Here is an 11,854-nt window from a genome sequence, read left to right as displayed (position 1 = left end):
GCCCGGCTGCAAGGAGAGAAAGCAGGAAGTGCCCGTCAGCTGAGGGCTCCTGTGCCCTTGTGCCAAGGCCTGCGGTGCCCAGGCCATGCTGGCTGTGCCCAGAGCTGTGCCCAGAGCTGCCCATCCCTGCTGCCTTTGGCACAGAGCAGGAGGGCAGCACATGTGCCCAGCCTGCAGCCAGCCAGGGCACATCCAGCCCTCAGCAGCTGCCCAGAGCAGGATGCTCCTGTGCTCGCTGCCAGCTCCCAAAAGCTCTGATCCCACCCTGCCAAGCACACAGGGACCCACCTCACGCCAGCCACGGCTGCAAGAAAAGCTGCTCCCAAACGATGTCCTCAGCCTTCTTCAAGGGCACGGCCCATCCACGCCACAGCTGCTCCCAAGCACTTCCCCATCCACACTGGACCACCTCGAATGCTTCCTCTGGAATAACAAACAACACATTATTGAAAAGAGTTTAGAGACAAAAAGGGAAAAAAAGAAAAACGGTAAAAACTCTTATCTCTGTCAGGCCCTTGAGGAAGGCCCAACCCCTACATGGTAGGGAAAAACCCAGCCATGGCTGTGAGAAACCCACACTTTCTCTCTTCCCCCCTGCACTGCCCCCCCAAAATCACGGTGACCCCGAAGCAAACAAGGGCAGTGGAGCAGCCCAGCCCTTCCTTGCCTGCACAGCAAAGCAGCCCCAGCACGGGTTCTGGAGTCCCACCTCTGCTCCCACCATGGGGTTTGTTTGTGTCGGGCTCGCTGCCCCAGCCCCAGCCCGGGGCACGGTGGGTGCTGGGGCTGTTGGCAGGGCCAGGAGCCCACTCCCATTTCGTACCCACCCCAGCCCATCCTCCCAGCCCTGCCAAAAGCAGCTGGGCAGCCACTGAAGAATGAGTTGCATCTGCCCCAGCAAAGGGGGAGCCTTTGGTTCCCCGCCATGCTGGGCAATGCCCAAATCTGGCAGAATTTCCCTGGGTGGGGACTCACCTGCAAATTCCCTGTGGAGTTTGGCTTTGAAGAAGGTGCCAGAATCAAAGTCCATCACCTTCAGCCTCCCGTGGCCAGGCTGAGAAGAGCTTGTCATTACTGATGTCACCCTTGCTGTCTCCAGCAGCAGCAGCAGCAGCATCATCCCCACCCGGTACAGCTTCTCCAGGGGCTCCTTCTCCTTCCCTGGGGGCAGACCAGGCTCTCAGGGCTCTGCCCAGGGCCCCAGCTGTCAGGGAACCAGGACAAGCAAAACCAGCTGGGATGGCGGCCACCAGTGCTGGGCAGAGCAGCTCAGCTCCAGCACAAGGGCTGCGTGTTCCCATCCCATGACCCCGGTGCTGTGACACTGGCAGCACAAAAAACTCTGGGTTCCTTTGCTTCTGACTGCCAAGGCACATGTGGAGTAGGAACTTACCAGGGCTCTGGATCAAAGTGTGCCTGTGGCTCTCTCCCTTCTTCTATGGCAGAGGAATATCCCACATCCAAGGATCACAGAACAGGTCTTCCAGTGTGGGTCTGTCCAAGGAGTTCACGGATAAACACCACCTGATCAGGTCTTTGCACTCTGGGGAGAAAAAGCAGAAACTGAAGGTCAGCCAGAGAAGGCTCCTGTCTGCTTTGCCCCACTATTCCCATGCCCAGGCCATGCTGGATGTGCTCAGAGCTGGGCCTAAACTTTCCCATCAATTCCCTGTTTTGGAGGAGAGCAGGACATGTGCCACCTCCTCAGCAGCTGCCAGAGCGGGATGCCCACGACCCCGCTGCTGGCTCCCAGCACTGGCATTCCCCCCGTGCCCAGACAAGAGGATCCACCCTGAGAGAGCCGTTGTGGCAGCGGGAGCTGGCCCCAGCTGAGGTTCTGGCCCCTCCTGAAAGGGTGCTCCCCGCAGACCATCTGGTGCAGCAGGATGCCCAGGGACCAGACCGTTGCTGCCTCGCCATGGTACCAGCCAAAGTCGTTCCATTCCGGGGGGCTGTACGACAGTGTTCCTATGGAATACAGATGGAGTTCATCAGGGGGATGCTGCTTCTCCCAGAGCCTGGCCCCAGCATCCCTGCACCTGCGGGGGCTGCATCAGGGGCACACAGGGTGACCACTGCCCTCTCGCCAGCACCTGGGACTTGTGCACAAAGTTAGGGTTGGAAAAGAAGCCTCTGGTGCTGGAAGAGGGCAGCCCTGGCTAGGCTCAACCATGACATGCAAAGGAAAAACCCACTCCATGCTGGGGAAAAAACCTGCCCATATCCTCCCTGCCTGCATTGCCCCAAAAATATTATGAAGCCAAGGGAAACAGGGCGAGTGGAGCAGTCCAAGCCCTTCCTCTCATCTGCACACCAAAGTGGCTGGGGCACAGGTTCCGCCCTCCCTCTCTGCTACCCCCACCCACGGGGGGTTTGGTCGGGCTGGCTGCCCCAGCCAAGCCCCAGTCCTGGGCAGAGTGGCTGGCAAAGGCTGCCAGCAGGGCTGGAAGATGGCTGCCCACCCAGCCCTGCTCTAAAGTAACTCAGCTGAAGACTCAGTGCCCTGACTGGCAGCAAAAGGGAGAATCCCCGCTGCCACAGCCAGCTTGGGCTGGGAGATGTTGGGCCATGAGATGTCAGCAGCGGGAGCACAGCCCTGTGTAGGCTCACCTGCAAAGTGAGTGTAGACTGTGTCCTGCAGGTAGGTGCCACAGCCAAAGTCAATCAGTTTGGCCTGCCCGGTGTCCAGGTCAACCAGGATGTTCTCTGGCTTGATGTCCCTGTGCAGGACCCCGCAGCTGGTGCAGTGCCGCACGGCCTCCAGCACCTGGCGGAACAGCTCCCGCGCCTCCTCCTCGGGCAGGAACCGCCGTGCCCGAATGAAACGCTGCAGGTCCTGACACTGCTCTGGCCGCTCCAGCACCATCACGATGCAGTTGGGGAGCTCGAGCCACTCCAGCAGCTGGACCACACCGGGGAAGCCAGTAGACACCTTGGTCAGCAGCACAACCTCCAGGGGTGCGCTGGTGCCGTCGGGCTGCGGAAGGAGCACGACGCCGTCAGTGGGGCCGATGCCGTGCCGGGCCTGGGGAAGCCCTCAGCCAGCCCGGGATGCTCTGCGCCCTGCGCTGGCCCCACGCCCGCTCTCCCTCGGGGCGTCCTGGCGGCTCCCACCGTGCCGGGCCCCGGCTCATCCCCGGCCGGCAGCCCCGGCTGCTGGCCCCGCTCACTCACCAGCTCGCCCCAGTGCCGGACGCGGTTCCGTGGCACCCTTTTGATGGCCACCTGCAAGCCAAGGGCAGCAGCGGGGTGAGCTCGCTGCCCGCACTGCGAGCCCCATCCTCCGCTCTCCGCCCTCCTCCTCCTGCATCCCCTCCTCCTCCTGCGCCCGCCGCCGGCCCCGCCGCTCACCGGGGCGCCGTCCGAGAGCCTCGTGGCCGCGAAGACTCTGCCGAAGCCGCCGCGCCCCAGCAGCGATCCCAGCCGGTACCGCTCCTGCAGGGCCTCCTGCGCCGTCCCTGCGGGCGGGACGCGGCTGTCAGAGCTCGGCCCGGGGCCAGCAACGGCCCCCGAGCGCCCCTCACCCGCCCCGGGCCGGCCATGCCCGGGCGTTCGCTCCCGGGAACGCGGCACGGGAGGCTCGGGGCCGGCGGCCGCGCTGCCGAGCGGCGGAGCTCGGGCCGGGGAAGCCGCAGTGGAGGCGGCGGGAGCGGCCGCGCCGCGTGTGTGCTCCGCGGGCCCCGGGAGAAGCCGGGGCCGGAGCCGGCGCCGGGGCTGTGGCCGGGGCCGGGGCCGAGGTCGGGTCGGGGGCCGGGCTCCGGCCAGGCGGAGCCGAAGGGCGGCGATGCCGCCCCAGCCCCAGGCACTGATGCCCGCCCAGCAGCGCCACCGCCAGTACACCCAGAGCCGGGCGGAGGCGAGACCGCGGCGGGACGGCCGGGGCCGGGCACGGGGCAGCCCCGCCCGGGGCCGGGGGCGGGCCGGGGGCATGGCCCTGCCCTGCAGGGGGGAGGGAGGAGGGGAGAGGAGAGGGACGCCGGACAAGGGACCCCGAGAGAAGGGTGCCCGACAGCGGGAAAGGGAGAGAAAGAGAAAGAAGAAGAGAAAGAAAAAGAGAAATAGAAAGAGTGCTTAAAACTATCTGTTTGCTGCTGCTGCTGTCGCCGCTGCTGCTGCCGCCGCTGCCGCCGCTGCAACTGAAGCACCGGGGCCGTTCGTCCCCGTGTCCGTTCCCCGCTCGCCCCACGAGCCCCACGTTCGAGCCCCGCGCGCCCCGGGGACAGCCCCTCCGTCTGCCCAAACACGGGAACTTTGCAGCCTTGAGCCCAAATGCAGAGCCCTGACTCCTGCACGCTGGCACAGCGATCCCCTCGCTCGCTGCTGGGCATTGTCCTTGCTGAGGGGCAAACACTGTCGGGCCACCTTCCCGTGGGGTAGGATTCCCACCTGAGCCCAGCACTGCACTTACATCTCCAGTGTTGCTTTGCAGTAAAAACAGGGGAAGGAAAACTGTGTGTGGCTCATGGTATTTTAGTGTCTAAAAATCACTACGTCATCGATCTTAGAGATGAGATGCATCTGGAATTACTGGGATGCAACATGAAAAAGGGGAGCATAGAAATAGATAACGGAAAACATCTTAGATTGTTTCTTTCATTTTTATTTTACTTCTGGAAAGCTGTTTCAGTTTTCCAGGAATCTCCTCCTGTCTGCTCTCCCCAAGAACCTCTCATGGAGAGCGAGGTCAAGTTTCTGTTGCAAGATTTTCCATCAGGAAATTATGCTACATGTGAAGTTTTCATTGTGACTGTTCTGGTTTAGGGCAAATTTTGGGAGGAAATCTCCAAAAGGGGTCCATCTAGAAAGCAAGTTCAAGCGTCCCCTCCCCGACTAGTTCAGGAAAAGACTTCCCTTGAGAAAAGTTAAAAACCCCAGTTTGTTTAACAAGTAAAGTATTCACAAGCATGAAAAATGAATAATATTAAATAAAACCTCGGACAGTGCTGAAGAGATGGCAAATTCAGAAGGTCCTTTTTGTGGGTTGTAGTTGGCTCACTCGGTCTCTTCTAAGTCCCTCTGGTGCTGGAATGCAGCGTCCCAGAGCTCGGGGGGCCACAGGTGTGAGCTGCTGCTGCCGGTGTTTGTCTGGGTTTTCAGTCCAGAGCAGGTGTAAACAGTTCCAAGAAAAAAGAAAGTCACAGTCCAAGGAACTTCCCTGCCCCAGCTAGCTAAAAAACAATTGCTAGACATGGGCTGTGAAGGCATCAGGAAGTTTCCAAGTCTGAGCACTGGTGGTCTCAGCTAACACCAGAGCTGGATGGTGCTGGAGCCAGAACCTGCAGATTTCCAAATTTTGCCTGTCTGTGCCAGCAAATCGCTGGACTTGGGCTGTGCCAGCACTAGGAAGTTTTCAGATCTGGGCACTGGCGTTGCCAGCAAACACCAGATCTAGGTGATGTCGTTGCCAGTGATAGAAATCTGCTGGATTTGTGCTCTGCTGGCACTGAGAAATTTCCAAATCTGGGTTCTGGTTACATGAAACGCAAGATGTGGGTGGTGCCAGAGCCAGTAAGAGGAAGCTGCCACAGGTTTTGGATTTCTGTGCCAGCAAATTGCTGCACTTGGGCTGTGCCAGAATAGGGAAATTTCCAGATCTGGGCACTGGCAGTGGCAGCAAACAGCCCATTTCAGGCTCCAGGCTCCAGGCAGGACTGTATCTGGATGCCTTCCTCTTTGTCTTCCTTCTTTCCTTCCTTATTTCTTGGGATCCTGCGGCCAGCAAACTCCAGATTGTGCAGTGCTGGCAAGGGGAAATTGACAGGTTTTAGCTTACTTTGCCAACAAATTCTGGACATGGGTGGTGCCAGAAGAGGGAAATTGCCAGATGTGGGCACTGGCAGTGCCAGCGCACACCAGATCTGGGTAGGGAATGTGCCAGCACCAGGAAATTGCCAAATGCTAACTTTCAGTGCCAGCATATTGCTGGAATTATGCTGTGCAGGAACCTGAAAAATTCTGGATCTGGGCACTTGTGGTGTCAGCAAACACAAGACTGGGTTGCTGTAGGTACCAGGTATTTGCAAGGTTTTGGCTTTCTTTGCCAGAAATCACTAGACTTGGGCTGTGCTGGCACCGGGCAATTCCCGCATCTGGGCACTGGTGGTGCCAGCAAACACCGGATCTTGGCATTGCCAATGACAGTAGCAGGGAATTGCCACATTTTGGCTTTCTTGACCAGAAAATTGCTGGACTTGGCTCTGCCAGAACAGGGAAATATCCAGATGTGAGCACTGGCAGTGGCAGCAAACACCAGGTCTGGGCACCTGTATTGGCATCAGGAAATTGCCGGATTTTGGCTTTCTGTGCCAGCAAATTGCTGGACTTGGGCTGTGCCAGGACAGGGAAATTTCAAGATCGGGGCGCTTGTGCAGCAAACACCAGATCTGGGTGGTGCTGGTGGCAGCACCGGGAAGCTGCTGGGTTCTGGCTTTCTTTGCCAGAAAATTGCTGCATTTAGGTTTTGCTGGCACTGAGAAATTTACAGATGCTAATTTTCTATGCCAGCAAACTGCTGGAATTAGGCTGTGCAGGCATCTGAAACATTCCTGATCTGGGTACTGGTGGTGTCAGCAAACCCGAGATCGGGTTGCTGTAGGTACCAGGTCTTTGCTTGGTTTTGGATTTCTTTGCCAGCAAGTTGCTGGACTTGGGCTGTACCAGAATAGGGAAATATCAAGATCTGGGAACTGGCAGTGCCAGCAAACACCACATTTCAGGAAGGACTGGATCTGGACCCGTTCCCTCCCTGCCTCCCTCCTTTAGCAAGGTGCCAGAGGGGCTGGACAGCAGCCAGGCAGAAAGGGACCTGGGGACACTGATGGACAGCAGGCTGGACATGAGCCAGCAGAGTGCCCAGGTGGCCAAGGAGGCCAATGGCTCCTGGCCTGGCTCAGGAATGGTGTGGCCAGCAGGAGCAGGGCAGGGATTCTTCCCCTGTGCTCAGCACTGCTTGGGCAGCGCCTCGAGTGCTGTTTGCATTTCTGGACCCCCCAATTTTGGAAGGACATGGAGGGGCTGGAGCGTGTCCAGAGAAGGGCAACAAGGCGGGGGGTTGGGGGGGGGGATCTGGAGCACAAGAGCTGTGAGGAGCGGCTGAGGGAGCTGCTGGGGTTGTTTATCCTGGAGAAGAGGAGGCCCAGAGGAGACAAGGCAGTGTCAGGGCACAGGTTGGACTTGATGATCTCCATGGCCTGTTCCACCCTTGCTGATTCTGAGATTCTCTGAAACCACCCTTGGAGCAGTTGCAGGATGAGCCCTGGGCCTCCTGTTCAGAAGCTCCAGCAGCCCAGGTCCCTCAGCTTCTCCTGCCAGCCCCAAAGCCCATCCTGTCAGTCCTGCAGAGCCTCTGCAGCCCCTCCTCACTGCCCAGAACAGGGAGCCCCAGAGCCAGACACAGCAGCCCAGATGTGCCCCCCTGGCCTGGGGTGCCGCTGGCAAGGGAACAGCACCAGGCACTGCAGGAGCCTGCAGACAATTGATCTGAAGGCCAAAGCTCCTTAGCTCCTTCTGAAAGAGCAGGAACAGTTCCTCATTCCAGAGTGGTGGAATGCTGGGCACCACAGCTCCGGGTGAGGACTGGACACAAGTTTGCTCCCACTGAGTGCTGGGATGGGTTCTGCAGGAGCTCTGGGCTCCTGTGCTTGCCAGGCACAATGAGGAGAGAAGGAGCCAAGTGCACTGATGTGGGAAATGGGTTTGTAGAAAGTTTTTAGAGCCTAATAGAAGGCCCACAAAATATGAATCTGTATATAAATCTTGAGACAAGGAATGCTAACTTAAAATTTTCCATGGAATAGGACAGATATTGTTGATAGAGTAATGGAGCTAGAAAAATATTTCTAAAGATGGCCTTGCAAATAAGACTTTGGAAAAACAGAGCTATGAAAGATGCATTGTAGTGGGACCCACAAGGGGTATTTTTAAATAATTGGCTTTAACGCATCTACAACATGGCATGGCAAAAGGCTGAAAGACCAAGAAACACTTATAATGTAAAATATTTAGGAAGTAGTTGGCTTCTGATTGTGATGGCGTGAATGATAACATCTGTATTGTCTCACCCTTCTCATGAGACTGAAAATGGAATAAAAGTTTTTAAAACACCTCTCAGTTGCCCCATCTCTAGGTCAAGAAAAGAGTATTATCCAACACACTGACACACCTTTGCCTCAAGCATAACCCAGCCTGGACCAAACACACTGAAAGGTTTGCACTTTGGCCCATGTCTCGAAACATCAGGTCTGCTGTTTGACAACTCAGGTTGGGTTTGTGTCAAGGAGTTTCCTCAGAAATACTGGGTTTGTCTTCCTCTGTGCCTTCCCCTCAGCAGCCTTGGGGATGCTCCTGTGTGAAGCCATCTGTCTCACACAGTTTCAGACAACTTCAAACAGGATATTGTGCAATAAGTCGTCTCCTCTAAAGTGTGCCAACAATCCCTTTCCAGCAGTGGGAAATTATTACTGATAGATGAAAGTGGAAAACCCCCAACAGTTTATTATCAAACAGAATCCCCCATGACACGCGTTCCAAGAAGGCGCCGGGGTCTCTCTCGGAAGAACAGGAGCTGTCACGGAGCAGTTCCAGCAGCTGATGGAAGCTCGGGGACTCATCCGGTGTCGGCTTTCTCCCACGGCAGAGCTCCATGGAGCGGGCAGGGCAGTGAAGCAGCTGGGCTGGAGCCCCTCGCTGCCTTGTCTCCCCAGCGTGGCTCAGCCCACAGACTCTCGGGCTGGGAGCGGGGCCGCTCCGCTCCTGCCGGCACCGTGTCCCTGGGCTTGGACAAACAGTTTCCTGCCAGGAGAGCCCTGCACACTGCTCCACAGATCTTTCATAAAGGCCCAAACCAACTCCAAACACTCTGTCTGCAGCAGCTTTGCACAAAGGGCTGCAGCAATCCGGGACAGCTGCAAGTGAGTGTCGGAAGGCTCTTGTCTTGTTCCTGACAGCAGAATTCTTGATGATCTGATGCAGTTTTATTCAGATGTAACATGAGAGCGGAGGTTTTTTGTTAAAATATTTCATGATGAGTAACAAGCCTTGGGTGCATGAGGTACAGGACTGACATGCCAAAGCATGAGCATATCCTCCAAAGTGGCCAGTTTAATTGCCCATTTTATTACTCTTGTAATTACTTCACACTAATGAGGAAAACCAAGCTCTGCTTGGAGGCAAAACAGGCATGGGATACACTACAGTCCCTCGCAGGCTCAGCAGGGCTGGCAGTGACACAGCAGGCCGTCTGCTTCACTGTGAACCACTACAGAGCTGCGTCCCAATGTGGTTTAGGTAGCGTGGTATAATTAAGAGCTCCCTTTCTGCAGGAGATACAAAAAGGAGATCCCAAATGATCTTCTGCAAACAAGGTGCAAACAACACAGCTGCACTGCTGTCCCGGATAAATATACATACAGGTGAACTTTGCCAAAGCAGTGCATCATTTCCCAGTGAAATACATGACCTTTTCTTACCTATGGAATTGTGATTGAAGACACCTGTGAGCCAGATCAGTGGGAGATTGCAAAGGAGCAAAGCTTTGGGATTTGGGCACACTTCTCTTGGTTTCTTTGCTCAGGCCTTTGGTGAGCACAGAACACACCTAGGTAGAAAACCTTTGACTAGACAGGATCTTTTGGATCCATTGTCCCCCACACAGGTCAACAGGTGACTCTGCTGTAATGGCAAGAAACAAAGAGCAGCACAAATGACACAAAGATAACATGGACAAAGAGGAAGAGGAGAGGCCCAATGAGGAAAGGATGTGGTGAGACACTGGCACATCGAGTGAGCTGCACTCCCATAATCTCTAGGCTAGCAGGCCCTGGTCTCACATTCTCCTTTTGGTTTTTTCAATTTTGTTTATTTATTTACTTTTTTTCATCATCAAAATAAAATATATAGAATTAAAAATACGTCATCAAAACTTAAAGACAGAATCAAACCACATTAATTCAAAACTACATCGAAAGATCAGAACATATGTACAGCTGTAACTATGAAGCCTAACGCATCAATCCTAATCTGCAAACACTCTTCATACAGGCGGTATTATAGTGACTTGAGTGGGCTGCTGCTGGTGAGAGAGAGACGGTGAATCTTGTATCTTGATCAGAAGGCTTGATTTATTAATATATGATATAATACATTATAGTTATACTAAAAAGAATATAAAGAGAGGTTTGCAGAGTTGCTAGTTAAGCTAAGAATAGATAGAAAAGAATTTACAACAAAGTTGTGTCCAGGGACTCAGTCCCCTGGCTTGCACTGATGATTGGCTCTTAATTATAAACATAGAAAATGAGCTAATCAAGGTGAATCTTATTGCATTCTACAGCAGCTGATAATAATTGTTTACTTTGTCTTCAGAGACTTCTGGCTTCCCAAAGACACAGAAATCCAAAAGGAAAGATTTCTGTAGAGAAATGTCTGCGACACAGGCGGCAGCTTCTTCCTGACTTTGGAGGACAGGGAGCTCTTCTGGAGGGGAGGCGAGGACTTTGTGGGTGAGGGAACGTCAGAAGTGTCCAGAGAAAACTTCTCGGTAAGACTGTAACCAGCCAGATCTGCAAAATGGAGACACAAAGTTTAACAGAGAGGCAAAGTTTAACAGAGGCCACAATGCAAACCTAAAGCATCTGAAGCTCCATATTTCATGGGACACATTTCCTGGAAATGTCCAAACAGCTGCACAGGGAAACATGCTCCTGCTGGCAGACACTGAGGCAGGCCAGGGCAAACCCTGAGCCACTTGCCCAGAGCTGGCACAGGCCCAGCCTGGCCTCTGGGCTGCCCTGGGACAGCAGGGAGCCCAGAGCCCTGTGCTCCCCAGGAATGGCTCAGCTGCACATGCACCCTCCTGCTCCTCTGCCTGCCCCACAGCTCAGCAGCCCCACAGCTCCAGGGGCACTGGCAGCAGCACAGCTCATTGCAGGGGCACATGCAGGGCACAGCTGTTCCCTGGCAATGTGCACAGCCTCTCTGGGCTGCCACAAGGCCCTTCCTGCCAGCAGAGATTGGCCCAGCTCCCCCCTCACCTCTGTGTGAGGCTGAGCCATGATTGCCTTCACCTTATCCTCCATCTGGAGTTGCTTCAGGCCCCCCATGCCATGACTAGGAAGGGCAATGGAGAGAGCAGGGGCAGATGCACACCCTTCCTTAGGATTTTGTCATTTTTGGCACAGCTAAAAAGGGAAATCCAGAGGTGTCCAACTCAGCGCTTCCTCAGCCTTCTGGAGAACATCTCGCCTTCACCAGCCCAGCATTTTGGAGAGGTTTTCCCGCACATGTGGAGGCTTGCTGGCAGCACATTCCTTCAGCTGGGTGCCCATCACCTTGCAGAGGGCAGAGGCCAGCTTGGTGGCCACGGTGCGGACGCTGGCGCTCCGCACAGGCAGCGCCTTGTTCCCCAGGCAGGGCCAGAGCACGGGCAGGGCGTCGCGCTGGGCGACTCCAGGGCTCCTGGCATGAACCCCCTGCACAAGCACTGCCGGGACAGAGACACAGCTCCTTACCCACCAGCCTCACTGCAACAAGGATCTGCCTCTGCTTCTGCTTCTTGCCAGCCTCTCTGGCCAAGAGCAGCAAAACAGCACCCAGAGCCCCTTGGTCCAGAAAGGGGCAAAGCAGCTGAGCATCCTGGAAACAGAACCACCCACCCCTCAGCACTAATTGCTCTCACCAGAGCCTTGTCCCTGCGGCAGACTTCCTACCTTTACTAAATTATTTCACAATCTCTGCATGAGCAATGAATGAAATGTCCAATTGCCTTTGATTTCCATTAAGAAGTTGTCTAAACCCACACTGAAGATTTGGAAATGCACCATAGAGAGGAAATGGAGAGATTTCTAATAAAAGGGAT

The 11,854-nt window shown here is 55.4% G+C and overlaps 1 protein-coding gene across 1 annotated transcript; it reads right to left on the bottom strand.

The window, feature by feature from the left end:
• Window positions 1-1,436: 1,436 nt before the first annotated feature.
• LOC131561684 (serine/threonine-protein kinase pim-1-like) lies at window positions 1,437-11,099 on the bottom strand. The gene is made up of 6 exons (XM_058811061.1): window positions 11,031-11,099; window positions 3,352-3,939; window positions 3,175-3,225; window positions 2,611-2,977; window positions 1,792-1,968; window positions 1,437-1,543 (listed from the first exon to the last, which is right to left on the bottom strand). Exons 1-6 carry the CDS (start codon window positions 11,097-11,099, stop codon window positions 1,437-1,439), a joined length of 1,359 nt encoding a protein of 452 aa, XP_058667044.1.
• Window positions 11,100-11,854: the final 755 nt, after the last annotated feature.

This window comes from Ammospiza caudacuta, chromosome 10 (assembly GCF_027887145.1).
Source record: "Ammospiza caudacuta isolate bAmmCau1 chromosome 10, bAmmCau1.pri, whole genome shotgun sequence".
Taxonomy (NCBI): domain Eukaryota; kingdom Metazoa; phylum Chordata; class Aves; order Passeriformes; family Passerellidae; genus Ammospiza; species Ammospiza caudacuta.
The sequence above is the reverse complement of the archived record's forward strand: the minus strand, read 5'-3'. Positions and strand labels throughout refer to the sequence as shown.